The sequence below is a fragment of the Phallusia mammillata genome, chromosome 1, assembly GCF_965637545.1.
Source record: "Phallusia mammillata chromosome 1, kaPhaMamm4.hap1.1, whole genome shotgun sequence".
NCBI classification, from domain to species: domain Eukaryota; kingdom Metazoa; phylum Chordata; class Ascidiacea; order Phlebobranchia; family Ascidiidae; genus Phallusia; species Phallusia mammillata.
Genome location: NC_137252.1, coordinates 31,833,375 through 31,848,945, shown reverse-complemented (window position 1 = coordinate 31,848,945; position 15,571 = coordinate 31,833,375). Strand labels below are relative to the sequence as shown.

General features: G+C 33.1%; 2 protein-coding genes across 3 annotated transcripts in view; both read right to left on the bottom strand.

Annotated features, from left to right (window-relative positions):
- Window positions 1–54: 54 nt before the first annotated feature.
- LOC145209006 (large neutral amino acids transporter small subunit 2-like) lies at window positions 55–14,206 on the bottom strand. 2 transcript variants are annotated; one of them, XM_080079257.1, is made up of 14 exons: window positions 14,178–14,206; window positions 13,946–14,028; window positions 12,987–13,062; window positions 12,511–12,724; window positions 11,248–11,390; window positions 9,749–9,874; window positions 8,939–9,050; window positions 7,682–7,726; window positions 7,179–7,302; window positions 6,402–6,505; window positions 4,393–4,489; window positions 3,541–3,690; window positions 3,032–3,212; window positions 55–2,312 (listed from the first exon to the last, which is right to left on the bottom strand). In XM_080079257.1, the coding sequence occupies exons 2-14, from the start codon at window positions 13,970–13,972 to the stop codon at window positions 2,248–2,250; spliced, it is 1,464 nt and encodes a 487-aa protein (XP_079935383.1). In that variant the 5' UTR covers window positions 13,973–14,028; window positions 14,178–14,206; the 3' UTR covers window positions 55–2,247. The 2 variants fall into 2 exon arrangements, with proteins under 2 accessions (XP_079935383.1, XP_079935382.1); XM_080079256.1 differs by lacking the exons at window positions 13,946–14,028; window positions 14,178–14,206 and adding an exon at window positions 13,148–13,294.
- A 919-nt stretch (window positions 14,207–15,125) lies between these two features.
- Window positions 15,126–15,571, bottom strand: part of LOC145209004 (uncharacterized) — a gene marked incomplete in the record, with an annotated part of 7,922 nt that continues 7,476 nt past the window's right edge. Inside the window, 1 exon segment of the mRNA XM_080079254.1 lies at window positions 15,126–15,571. Within this exon segment, the coding sequence (XP_079935380.1) occupies window positions 15,418–15,571 (154 nt within the window).

Genomic DNA, 15,571 nt, shown 5'->3' with positions numbered 1-15,571 from the left:
TTCATACAACTATCTAAACCTGTTTTGTAAACAAACAAAAAGCATCCAGAATAATTGCTATGTTTACCATTCTATTTAATGATGAGATGTTAAGAAAGCACAGCTGCAGCCAGTGCAAAGGCACCTCATGCACAGACTGCAGCTTTTGCAATATTAAGGTATCAAAGCCACTTGTGCGTAGGTTAAGCCCAGCATATAAGCAATAATGCACATGTAGTTTTATGCAGCAGATATTTGTGGCTAAAACCTTTTTTTTTCAGTGGGAAATAGCAAAAATATAAAACATGCATTTCGAGGACAGACTCAAAATCAATTTTAAGTACCATTCTTACGTTTTTGTGGTACAATATCGTAGAAATGTGTTGTGTATTGGTGACTTCATAGGTAAAAGTCCTGTGACAAGTGAAAATATTGGACGTAAATGAAGATTCTAAGACACATGCACACACCTACAATGCTATACCCACAAGTTGAACAAGTTCTAAAAAAATAATTGATCTTTGAAAATTGTAAAGAACACCAGTAATACAGTTTTTGATTGCTCTAGGCTAGTTCTACTGATGAGTATGCCATTGCACCAAATGTGGTAAAAGCAGACAAAGTTGTGAAAAAATACTAAATGTCACCATGAAATGACAAGAAAGTGAAAAAATAGACCCTTTGTAAGAGAATGGTTCAGCGATTTAGATTTTGAAATGTTGTGTTTTTTAAACAGTGGTTAATGCTTTTTGTTATACCACTTTAGGGATTCATGTTTTAATGGCCATGTAGATTTCATGGCATATTGGCATCAGCATGAAGTATATACAAAGGGAATTAGGAAAATATGCACAACAGTAACAAGGTGTATAAAAACACAACAAAATAAATACACAAGCAGACAATATTTTGTACAGAACAGACACACAAGCACGCAATGAAAAAAGGCAAATTTAACAAGAAATAGGCTATCTTTTAGTGTTATTTGAAAAGTTGATTTTAGATAGTTGGGACATACTCAATTGTGTATAATAAGTGTTACACTTGCATATTGTTTTAGTGATAAAAACAACAACAAACAAATGTTAAGTTCACCAAATATAGTTTGTAAACCACTTTTTCATGCCATAGATGTAATAAAAAACAAAGTGTTAAAACTTGTGTGGTTTTTTCACATTTGCCTCAACCAAATTTCATCAGATTATTATTTACCAAATTACAGACGATACTAGTAATTCACATATTTCGCGAAATCTAAAACTTTAACCTATATTAGATACAAAAATAATATTTGTGTGTATTTTCTATTTAATCACACTAAAGTGCTTAGCAAATTGGAATGTGACTATCTAGGATTGTCTGTAACTTTAATTGAAATTCATTGAAACTTAAGTGAATGATTTCAAATATTTGCAAATGTAAATAGGTACGCACACTGGTTAGAAAGTTGTGCAAAACATTGTTAATGCAATAGGTATGTTTTCCTTCTAAGGCAAATTCTGTGACTTAGTAATTTAATTAGAAAATATTTTTTTAGCGAAACGCACTTGAAAAAGTGACATAGGCATTCTATTTCATTTGCAGGTAAAAGGTTGAATGAGAATTTTCAATGAAAATGCATTGTAAGAAATTGGATGTTTAGGCTTAAGAACTGGCACCTAATCTTTCAATAAATAAAAATGCATTGTAGGGAAATTAGATGTGTAGGCTTAAGAAATGGCATGTAATCTTTCATTTACATTAACTATTTTTTGGGAAGCAGTGCAAATCTTATTTTCGTTTTGTTCGCCATATCTTTGGCACCAAATAGTGTGTGCACATTTACATACAGCGAGAAAAAAAGTTAACCATATACACATATAAATAGGTGAGGGAGGAAAAAATACCACTGAAGCCATTGGACCATCAAAGTTTTAATTTTAGGCCATTTCATAAATGTTTAACTTTTTAGGCCACAAAAATTGTCCGGATTACGTGAAGATCCGGATTAACTGATGTTGATTAGTTCAAGTCTTATAACATTACAAATCAATTGTACCTTGAGTTTTTTCTGAATTAGGCGAAGATCCAGATTACTTAATCCGGTATAAGCGAGGTTTACTGTGTTTAATTTGAACCAACAAATGGTCCTTTAGCATGGTAACAACAGCGTTCAGCATACTTTATCATGCAGTGGTGAAAGCAGCAACTAAGGTTATTAAACCGCAGTTCAAAACACATCGTACAGCATACAACAGTTAATTTAAAAAGCCTAAAGTTGGATACATTCTATTCAACAACGTGGTCTTGAGGTATCGCATAACAGACTTTTTGTAAGAACACAGTGATTCCAGCTAAAAAACAAAAAGTGATAGTTTAAAATACAAGTAACGTACACACATTAGGCAAAAAAAGGCATTTACATTTACAAAGTATACCAGTTAAGAGTATTTTTCAGTAAGTTACATAATAACTTCATGGCAAGTTTACAACTAGAATTGTCTGTAACATACAATTAACAGAAATGTATACACAAAGAATACATTGAAAACTACATTACAAAAAAGATTTTGTATCTATGGTGCAACTAAAATTAAATGGTAAAGCATTTCAAAATTCTGAAACTGCCTAGAGCAATTAATTTTGGTCTAATAGCGTATTCTGGATTCAAAAAACATGATACCGTGTAGCAATTAAGGCTATTTTTGTGGTATGATATGTTGTGTTGTAATGTCCCAAACTTTATTTGACTTAAGTTGTGTTTTCAACATTGACTTTACTTGACTTACTAATGGCATTTAGCTAGGGCAAGATTTCCAAAACTTGTTGGAATCTTGACTCAAATATTTATTTAAAAAAGGTATGAAGCCGATTACATTCTGTAAACTTTAACCATGATAAAAACATAACAGCTTATAACATCATAAATCAGTACAAGACAAATAGGTGTGAACAATTTGGGACTTATTATGTGGACAATTTAGTTTTACTTGTGATTCAGGCATAAATTTATGTCTACAATGTTGCACAAGCTTGCTTTACAATAATGAACTACTGATACATATTAACTTACTTTTAATTCGGACAAGCCACGCTGGATGGTGTTTCTCCCAATAGATAAACAAAAAATACACAGGCACTCCGGTCAACGTTATCCCAGTGCCAGTAAGGGTCTCGATCGGTGCCGAGTAGAAGGAAAGGATGAGAATAAAAGCACAAACAATACAGAAAAATATGGGAAGCATAATGTTGAGCTGAAAGAAATTTAAATAATAATGTGTATGCATAACTATTTTTTGATCTTTTAAAATTTTGTTGCTATGTTGTAAATATTTTTTCATAAAGTAAGTATTTTTGCAACACATTTTAGAAAAAAAATTACATGAATGTTTAAAGGACTTTGTTGCACAACTAACACAAGCCTGGCCTTTTTAACAAACTAAATATTTTTTTCATTGTTATTCAATTTTTTAAGGTCATAATAAAAAATAAAATGGCAAAACGGCCATCATGCTGAATAAAAAAAAAAAATCAGTACATGATAAAATGGTTAGTACAAAAATAACACTTGGAAATAATTACCTTGATCGGACGTTTAAGATCCGGATATTTAAACCTCCAATATACTTGTCCAGCAATAGCAACTCCGTACCACACCCAGTTTGCAAAACCCACATAGTTAATCAACGCATACATGTCACTGGTGACAAGCATCAAAAGACTAAGGACGCACTGCAAAAAATACATGTCAATTCAAAGTCGTGACAATACAGAAATCATTCTGAATCAAGTTGCACCCCTACAGACAGTTCTAATTGCAAGTAAAAGTACAATAGTTTTAGCACACTTTAGTTAATACTGTTTGGTGTTGATTTTGACATTGTAAATGGCATCCTCATTTTTTAAAGAAACGAAGACAGTTTGGAGGTAGTGGTCAGTTGAGAATCAGTAATAAAGGTATTTTGCAGATTTTTAAATATTCGGGTCTGAATCAGTGACTGTTAAACTTTTTAGCCGTATGAAAAATTAATTTTATAAAAAAGATAAAATGAATGTGAAAAAATAGTCATGAAAATCATATCATCAATTTTTTTTTATCTTAGCAAACAGCTGAGTATCTTAAGGGCACACTTAACAAAAACCATAGTTCTAGTTTTAAATCAATCTGTTCACTTATATTCCTGAATTTTAAACTGAAGGCTATCATTTGTGGGCTTACGATTCTACATGGCTGTATATTATAATATGTTTAGAAGCAAAAAAGCACAAATGTTAATCTCAATAAAAATTTTAACAACACTATATATATTTGCTGATCATGCTATTTGCTGAAGCATGTACAATGTACTTATTTGTAATCCTAACAAGCAGAATTTTAATGTCCAACTTTGAAACTCATGCGAACATATGTTTATGTAAGGAAATCCAACTTACAGTAAAAAGCAAAGCAGGAACTGGGGTGAAGTTTTTCATGTTAATGAGGGCAAGAGATTCTGGCATATGTCCGTGCCGAGCCCCAACGAAAAAGATTCTGAAAACCAAAGGAAATGTAACAGTTATGTTGAATGTCAATCTTTATGCCACATGGCAACGTTTTGTTAATCATACCACTTATTTAGTCCAATTTGAAAGTTATCATAATTAAATTCAAAACAACCAAATGTAAGATTTGTTTCAAATTTTTGTTGCAAGTATGTAATAGACATCAAGCAGAAACATATAAAATTTTTACTCAAAAATAAAAATTTTATTTATAATTTCAACCAACTTTAATAACTAGGGGAAAAAATTTAAATTAACAAATTTTGGATTAAATTCATTTCAGATTTATGTTGCAACTATGTAATAGAAACCAAGCAAAAATGAAGGAATTAAAAATTTTGCCATTCATTTTTGTAACCATATTGGTCGCACAAATTAAACACAGTTCTATGAAATTGGAGGCTGATTGATATTGCCTTTTCCACACATTACCGAGTATATGCTATTTCCCACACTACTGTTTCCCATGGGGCCATGAGTACAAAGATGTTATTTAAATTGTAATATTAAAAAAGGACACTATTATCTCATACATAAGTTTTAACTGGGGTCATCATATATCTATATGTATATTTGTTTTTGCAAGTATGTAACTGTAAAAAAATGTGAAAGTTGAAGTAGTGCATAAAAATATAGTGATTGTGCGGTTCCTTATTAACCAGAAAAGACAAGTTTACGTATAGAATTTCTGTTTGCAAAAGATTCGGTTTCGGTCAAATAATTTGATGTGAAACCGAATCTTTGTAAAAATAGCTGATTCGGCAAATCAAATATTTGGTACATCTCTAGTGACAAGATTACCACATATTGTTCTGCTGTGTATTCCACCAATATATATGTTACTCATTTTTATATCCACAACACTAAAAGCCAGCACATCCTGTACAGGGATTACATTGTTTGTTTTGACGGATTGTTGAAAAGTGTGAGTACCCTTGAATGACAAGTGCAATGTGACTACAACCATGAAATAGTTTTAATGTGAATGCTTTAGAGCAGTGCTCTTCAACCGGTGTGCACGGTGCACCCTAGGGTTCACCAAAATATGCATGGGGTGCACCAGTGCAAAGGGGTATACAAGGGTGCATCACAAACTTTTATTGAACCATTAATATTTGACTGTCAGGATATTAGAAAAAGGATGTAGATTTCAAATGATGTGAACCAAGGTAAACTTTTTTAATGTTTTATCCCCGTGTCCAAGTTTAATAGTGTCTGCGTTACAGTTGGGTTGTATTAGGACATCAAGTTTTGGCTTTTTCTTCGGTGTTTCACAGAAAATTCGCGAACATATGCTTGAAGTATTGGTAGCAGTTCAAGCAATTTTTGCGAGCTCCGCTTGGTTTGATTGACATGATGATAAGCATAATGATTTTTTATATCGCTTTTATTTTAGTTAACCTTTTTAAGTAAACAGGCTGCATGAGTTCGTCACAACAACTTTAAGGGTTCACCAAGCCCAAAAAGGTTGAAGAGCACTGCTTTAGAGGTTTACCAACTAACATTCCCATAAAGCCCTGAGATCAGACTAGATAACAGCACCAACTTGTAAAATGAAATAAAAACCTACTCATATAATTTCTGACAAAATATGTGTTAATATTTTCTATACCTTTTTGTTTGCTTTTTAAAAATGTTTAAAAGCAGAAACCTAATATCAAAAAGTGGCACACGTAAAAGACTAAAGAATGTATCATTTCAATTTTCAATAAGATACTGAAGATGCCTACTACTTAGGTGAAATTTATATTTTTAAATATATATATATGTCATACGAAAATTGTGGATGACTACAGGCTTATCGAAGTTTACAGTCCGTTATTAGTCTTTAAAATTGTGATTTGCTAAAAAAATTCCAAAGATGACATTAAGATATGAAACACAGCAATTTAAAAACGAACCTTGATGAGACAAGCAACGATCCGTTAACACCTCCAAACGTTGACATGGCAACAGAAATGGGCATGAGCCACGCCATCACACCAAGTAATCGGTTTCCAAGGGTCTGTGAATGGTAAATAATCAAGTTCTGTGACTAAGACTGATAGTTTATTCTTAGCCAAAAAAAAACAGTTTCCTTCCACAAAATTATAGCATAATATTATTCTAATAAACATGGCCAGTTTGAAATTTCTTACTGCTTTTTGGTTAAAACTTTTATTTCAACAACAAAAGACAACAGCATATATTGTGTATATGAGTATAACTTGGGCTTATCTGATACAATCTAAATGTGAGTCACTATAGATTTTTATCAACTCGAGTTTAATCATGACATTGACTTTGTTTATTGCGGAAAGACTTATTTAACTGTAACTGTCAAAAACTGTCATGTTTTTGTTAGTTAAATTAACAAATTGGGTTGTTATGTGGACACCCACAATAGCAACACATTTTCGAAATATTTTGACAAATTGTCACCCAAACTACCTTGAAATTAAATATCAGAGATTTTTTGGGGATGTACATTTTACATAGACTTGTTTTATATCCAACTTCAACAATGTAAAGGATAATTTAAGACCCAGATAACAATAAAGTCCATGCAATTTGACAAAACAACCACTAGTAGTCCAAAAGATTGCAAATCTAGTTACACCCTATACCGCATGTTTACAGATCAACAGTGATTAGGGCAATAAGATAAAGTGATAAAGTTCAGGAAATTGGGGGCTTACCACAGCAACAGCGTTGGACGCAAGCAGTTCTCGTGGTGACATGGCAGCAAAATATGCGATGTTTGCTAGCAGGTACACTACTGTAACAAGAGGCATGGATATAAGGATCGCTCTGGGCAGGTTTCTGGAAAAACAACAACAATAGAGTTATTGTATCATGCAGGATACACAAAATGCTTCCTTTGACAATCTGTTCTGCCAGTAAAAAGGTCACCTAATTGAAAAAATATATTTTTTGTCAAAAATTTAATATTAATTATTTTTAAATTATATTTTTTCTTCCATTTTTTGATTTTGACTTACACATCATGTACATTATAACATTAAATTTTTTTATACAGATTGAAATTATTTTTCATTTACAAATTTACTCTGTTATAATAATATTTACATGTTGACATTTGTATTTAAACAATACAGCAATTTTAAAAACAGTACACATCAAGCTAAATTCAATTTGCAAACTAATTATTGTATTTAAACCTGATGCATATTGTTATCACCTGTATGGGTTGATCATTTCCTCTGTGACAAAGTTCAAGTAGTTCCTAAAATACAAAACACAATATTTTTGCATTTTTCCAAATTTATTGGTAAAAATAGTGATGTGTTATAAAGAATGTATTATATGATGCCATGGCATTTAATATCGATCAATATATTTGTATGTCAACATTATAAAGCAATCCAACTATAGAAACATGTTTAATTAATTATAAAAGTTATTTGCTTAGAATTGAATTAATTATATTTTTAATTTAATTATATAGAATGGTTCATAATATCATCTGTTAAACCGGTTACAAAAGCCAGTATTTGTCTGTGAAATAAATAAATTTGTACTAGCATAACATTTAACATAAATTGATAAAAAAAAAACAATTGCAAAACCATCCAACAAAATTAAATGAATTACTATAGCATTGCTTTGAAAAGTAATAACTTTTGTGCATTATGTCACACATACTAATGCTTAAATCAGTGCGAAAAGATAGACAACCGCATAAATTAGTAACAGACAAGTGGACAATGAACTTTGATTAATGTCAATCACCTTTGGCCATGATTAAAGGCCACTTGTAACAAGCAATAGGCTTAACAAGCTTAAAATCAAGGTTTAACATAACACTACAGGATCAAATGTTCCTTTTTGAGTGACACCAGGAATTGGCTCTAGCAATTTTCGAGTTAAATGCAAATGACAGTTTTAAATTAAACTCGAAAAGGCAAAATTGACATTGATGTGGTGTTATCTAGTCTGCTAAATTGTGTGAAAGTACAGACTATAAAGCAATATTCAGATTTTAATTTGAGCAACTAATTGTTACACTGACAGCTGTAGAATCACCTCAATCCGGTGAAAAGTGACCAGTCTTAATGATCACAAGCCTTCTCATATTATTTGTGAGCAAAATAAGTTTCAAAAATGAATTGTGCACTGTACAGACAACCTATGGGCATTTGTGTTAAAAAACTGGATATTTTCTATTATTTCTTCTACATATTACCAGCTGACAATGTACTTGTACTTCAAACATCTAGACGTTATAAAGTAACAGTAGCTGCTTGTGCGCAACAGTGTACAAATTGATAAAAAGACACAATTTTATAGTTGAAAGTGCACTTCTTGAAAATAAACCAAAAAAAAGTTAAAGGTAGTCAAACCAAACTACTGCAGGTATACCTTATCAGCTATGGTTTTTATATCCACCAGTTTTTAGTATTTAGTCTGAAAAAGTACGGAAGACTTTTTTACTTACCATCCAGCGTATGCAAAAAACCCTTGATATGCTGCCAGTGCCACTTTATCTGCACTGGGATATTCTCCAACAGGGATCATTGATTTAGACAGAAACAGGCTGGTTGCTTCACCTTCATCAAATATAAGCATGTTGTACTAAGTGTGTAAATAACAAATCACAATAATTATGTTGTCAACTGTTCGCATTGTCTGATTTTAATCCCTATATGTTGCCTTTTTAGGCACTGAAGAGATTTGCATCAGCAAAATATATTTGTTCTTTATAAGAAAGCTAACTGATTTTAGCCTAGAAATAAACATTTCCACACTTGTAAAGGTTCATTTTGGTGAACAAATTTCATTAGATTGCACCTTTAGGCAGTGGTGGGATTCTAATTTTTTGTCAGCTGGCTCTATCACAAAAGTCATATTATTCAGCCGGTTCTGTTACAAAAAGTCCATGGACAGTAACCAGTAATGCTAACCGGTTTGCTGATCTCATAAAATTTAGTGAGACCGTTCTATAGAACCGGTGCGTACCAGCTGAATCCAACTACTGCCTTTAGGGCTAATTTAGACAAATGTCTTGTGTGCTTAAATGTTTTGGCAACATAGCATGTGGTGCTTTTCTGACTACAACATACCAAATATAATGAAACCTTTATACAGTCAGGTATAAAAAGATAATGTATAAAATAAAAAAAATAAACTTACAGATAGTCAAACACATATTCGTTTTTTTATATGCCACTAATATTTTTACCACTTGTCTTCTGTTAATATATTCAGTTCTTTCAATCCAAGATATATAACACACAGTTTTGCTCACCCTTGAATATTTGGATGAAACCGCAAATAATAATGACAAGCAATGCGAGTAGTTTAGCTCCAGTGAAGACATCTTGTACCGTGGTTGCCATTTTCACACTGCGGCAATTCACCCACGTTAGCACCACTGCAAAAAAATATATAAATTAATTCTGGACACTAAGCGTACATATTAGGTTTAATGCATAACCGTTTATGGAGTGTAAAATAAGTTCAAGTAATCAAAAAAGCAGTGTAAAGAATATAAGCACCACTACACTTCGATAAAATCTGCATTGGCCCACAGTTTTGTTTAACCCATATATGCATTTCATGGGAGCAATAAGCATCTTTAGTATTTTGAATGCTAAAAAAAATGTAAATACCTGTATAATTTTTTTAGATTAGGTCAAAAATGTAGTTTTACTGCTTTCAAATTTAACTTGTATTAATACAACACATTAAATCAGAAAACTTTTCGTACCCATATTATCAAATTATAGTTGCAATGTCAGTTTTAAGAAGCAAACATGTCTCAAAAAAATAAAGCATGGATATGCAAATTGTGACTAAATTCCCAAACCAAATTCTTTTCAATGCATATGCAAGTGACATGTGTTGATTTAAACCAGGCCTCTTTTGCAGACTGCATGAGCATGTTAAGTATACTTTGTGTCATATGGAAAAGTTGTGTCGTATGGAAATGGATATCCTTTGCAACACATAAGCCAGGGAAGTTTTTTAAACAATGAATAGCCGTTACACATGGGATATCCAGGATTAAGCAGGTTTAAGAAACCCAAATCTCTTTAGCACTTGCTAAACAAATTGACCTTTATTCATCTACCACAAAAGAGAGCAGCCCTGGTCTAGCAAACATAATTTCAAAAGGAACAAATAACAAGGATGGACTGCAGTGTAATTGAGAAGTACCATGACTCGGCATATCCTGGTTTTAATCTTTTGACAATCATCCAATCAATTATGATGTGCAAACATTGAAACCAGGGCTGGTTCTCAATACTTCATAAGGAAGGTATAAATTTTATAGAAGGCTTTTTTGAATGTTGAAACTAGATCAGTTGTCGCCCTCCAACATATGTGAAACCTTGCCAATGTTAGCTGCTATGAAACAGTTAATGGTCCACATATAGACTAATCTGCCTTCACTGCAATGTTGTGTTTTAAGATTGTAGTTTAACTATGGTACAACAACACAAATGTGTGAATTGTAATGAATGATTTTTTCACACAGTATGACTGCTACCCAAAAAAATGCACAATTTCTTCATCTATTTACAAAAAGCACAAAGTACATTACAACTTTATGCCACAAAATTTTTAATAGTGGTACATTTTTTAATGTGACTATATAAAGCAAGCTTATGCCAAGTTTTGCACTAATGATGACAACAGCGATTTTTAAAACATTTGCAATGTATATGTCACAAGTTATCCTGCAGGTTTCTGTTTAAACAGGCCACTTTTTCTACACACTGGTATTATTTCATTACTACTTACAAAGGCAAATTGCAGCTAGAATTCTCACAGCAGCATCGGGCGACTCGCAGGTCTCAAAAAATGGAAATGTGATGTAGTTCGCAAAAGTGAGAGCGATCACAGCTTGGTTGGTGGGGTAAATAATAAGCACAGCAATCCATAACCTGTGAGGCAAAAAAAAAAGTTTTGCATATAAACAGCTACATGAAAAGTCATTCTCTGCATTCCTAAATTGAAGTGAAATTAAGTTATCACTAAAAGTTTATTGTTTCTTAAACTGTGTTCTGCCTCATATAAGTCACCCAAAAAGACAATAGTTTTTGTAACTTTATGCTGTGTTGATACTTCAACTGTAAAGTGCATCTGTGAACCATGCTTCAATGTGAAATTGAGTTGACACTTTAAGCCTAGTGTTTCTCAAGCTGCAGTCTGCTGCCTTTTACACCTCAAAAAAGTTACCAAAAATAAAAATATGGCAACAGTTTTTGTTTTACTTTGGGCGGTATTCATACTTCACTTTTAATTAAGTCTGTGGACCATTACACGAAAGTAAAACTAGTCCAACACCCAAACAGTTAAATTAGTGCTAAAAAGAGTTAAAAGTATCTCACCAATGAACAATACATAAAGACCTGTAATATTACCCAAACACTACACAATGCAAAACAACTATAAATCCCGAATGGGTAGGTTGCTTGGTGGGCAAGTTTAAAAGCTGGTACAATGACAAATACAAAGTTTTCGTCTCAAAACTACATCTGACTATTGCTCGTATTTACCCAATCCCAAACAGTGCTTGTGGCTCCCTATTGAAATTGGTTTCAGAGTGACATTTTACAACTTGTTAATAGTTTATCAAAAATGTGCAAACCCCAATTACCACAGTATGAATTGTTCCAGCAAGTAAGTCTACTACAGCCTGATTAGCTATGATTGTTGTTTGAGTAAACATGGTGTGTCCAATTAACACACAAACCACATGTTAAGTCAATAAAAGCTGTTTGACAAACTCTTAAAACTTTGTTTGCCAGCCTACTATGGACGGTAGGTCCACGTGTGGCCCCGTTATCGAGACAATAAAACTTTTTAACATTCATTCCATAAACCCTAATAAAGGCAATAGGTAACACAGAACAAAGTGCCTTGTGTTCTGCTTTCTATTTATTATATTTCCTCAAATAAACTAACGGACCAATAATTGTACATATGAAAATGATAGCAAGGTACATATTATATTGCCTGTTATACTGCTCTCAATTACTTGCACCTATTTTAACAACCCACCTCAAAAATGCAAGCAACGATCCAAACATTTGAAGGATGTAGGCATAATCGCCGCCAGATTCTAAGATGGTTGTTCCAAGTTCGGCATAGCACAGAGCTCCAATCATGGAGACCACGCCACAGATAGCCCACACAATAAGAGCCACAGCCGCTGAGCCAGTGTTTTGTAACACTCCCTTTGGTGAAACGAAAATTCCAGAACCAATAATGTTTCCTAAAGACCAAAAATAAGGCATAAAGATCAGAAACACAACACATGAAACATCTATATACCAAGGTAACAATAAATGTAAACAGTAGTATGCTAGGCCCATTTAAAGGCGTTAGACCAACCAAGCCAGTCTCCAAGCATTCCCATATGGCAAGGCACACACTAGAAAAATCTAGCCTGCAGTGGGATTCAAAGCTAGGACTTCGGACCCTTGTGCAATATCATGGCTTGTATAATATATGCTAACATCATTAAAATTTCTTACCGACAATAATTCCAACTCCATTGACAACAGTGATGGTACGCTTCAGTTTAAAGCTGTCCGTGCTCTGTTCAACACCCTGACAGAACAATAAAAACATTAGTTACAAGCCTGAAAGAAACTTTTGTCTGTTTAATGCCTATTTAAAAATATAAGCAACATACAGTGTCTTCTTGTTTGCTCTTGTTACCGGCAAGCCTTTTCATGTCTCCCATCTCCGTCATATTTGTTGGTTATTTTTTGTTTGTTTTTTTAAAAAAAACTAATGCGACTGTAACTCTTGAAACAATTAAAGCAACAGTTATTACACATATGAATATAATAAGTTACACCAAAATTTAGGATTTTTAGAAGCACTTTATTATATTGGGCATTGTTTTAACTTCTTCAAAACAAAACTTACATAAAACTTCTGCTTAAATAAAACATTGAAAAATACTTTCTAACAGTTTTGTTTTAAACATGCTCTGTTTTATGCCCCAAGTCTTTGTCTACATTTTAAATGTTTTGTTTGCTAAGCAATTAGTCTTATCACTGCCTAATTGGACAACGGGTTACTACTCCAAGCAATAAACCAAAGTACAACCGGTTAAAAGGATTTTGCTTCTCATTAAAACCAACTTATCTGGAAATTGAAACTCTTTCTCTAATACCAATTTCCGCCCATTCTAAAAAAAAATCTTAGCATGACTTCACACTGAAAAGACTGTTGCAAGGAAAGATTTGCTTTTTTTGCGACCACGCCGATTTTTTGCGACAGTTGCTAGGTTTTAAATTCCCGCACCGTAACAAATGTGAGATAACTAGCCTTTTTTCTTGACACGTAATCTTTTAAAGTCTGCTGGAAACAACCAATTACAGCTACATCAAAAGACGTGCGCTCGAGTGAACTTGCCAAGCAACTGCTAGACTCATTTAATAACAATAAAAGGACTTTCTGGTGCAACTTAAACAAATCTTACGTAGTTTTTCCTGATACGGTGTTGCATCACGTTTTGGCGTTGCCACCTGGCAGGAAATTGAGTTTCACTCGTATTGATGTGACCTGCGCGTTTAAGCGAAAAAATGCCTTGCTTTGATAGTAATTTAAAATGAAACACACCCAAATAGATCAATTTTACGTTTAGAGTCGAACTTACAACTATCAAATAATATTAAAGCAATAATTAATCTAAAATCTATCGTCAAATTTACCTCGTCCTTTTGTTGTGGTTTAATCCGTGTGGAGGTAAGCCTGTAGTAGTTGCCTTTTTTGAATGTCCAACGAAAATGAGAGACAACGCCCTCATAACGCCCACCGTGCTGCGCTTGATTGGTTTAATTACCGAACAACTACTCAAGTGTGTGGTTTTCTCCGGCGCTGTTTACTCAAGCGGATCTGTAGTTGTCATTGACAATTTGTAGAATTTTCGCAGTTTGAAAACAAACTCGCTTTAACCACACAGACAAAGCTGTTCATTTTCTTTTCGCTTTAACCACACAGGCAAAGCTGTTCATTTTCCGCCTTTTTAAGGAATGTCAGACAGTCAATCCGTACAATAAACAACTATTAGCAGCAGGATTGGGCAATTTTTTTGCAAAATAAAGGATGGCAAAAAAGTTATTTGTTTTAGTTATTGTAGAAGTTGCTTTTTTGACAATCTCCAAGGAGGTTTACTAAAGTGCAGGGGCTTTATTATGTTTAATCAGTTAAAAAATCATCACACTTGAAAAGAAAGTTTCCATCAAACTTGTTCTTTTACCAATCTAATCAACAGAATTTTTGTTGATGTTAAATTTAATGCAAATTCGTTTGACACAAAGTATCAACAAACAAGTTGCACAAAATCTGTCAGCCTTGTAAAAATTCCCCTTTGTTGGCAAGTTGTCAGTTAAGTAAAGCACCAACAATCTGTGTTTACATCTGATCACATTATTAGGGAACCGTATCCAAAACCCAGGTCAAACGGGCACTTTAAAGATGTTAGTTAGTTGACAAGCACCTAATACTGTACAAAAATATTTTAAACTTGATACTTTTACTTTTGTGTGTTTTATTCAGTCTGATTTATAGCTAGCTAAGTTGAAAAGAGCTGGAGACCTAAAAGGGTTTGAGAAACACTGCATTTGGGGGTAGGAGATTTGGCAACAGAACACACTGGGTTTACTGGCGCAATGAAACTTGATTTCGACATGCATCGCAAAAAAATACAGTAATACACCATGATTCAATGCGCAATGAAAGACAAGCAAACTTAAGTCGGCACATTTCATTCAAACATACAAAAAATTGTTTTCTACATTACGTAATTAAAGGCTCGCGTTTACTAATAAATTAAACACTTTATTGCATAACAGGGAAACAAAACAAGGCATAAAAAACATATTTTTTATAATTCGACATGTTTTTAAAACATCAGGTAAAATTGTTGAACCGAAAAAATCATTCCATCTGCTATTTAACTACAGTCCGCCACTTGGTGGCATAAAGCTCAACACAATTTAGCAGCACTCGACGAATGTGGCTTGTTTTTGAAATAACACATCGGTCCCGTATTTCAGAAAGCAATTCATTCATTCGAGAAGGGTTTTCTTTTTCTAAAGCTGGC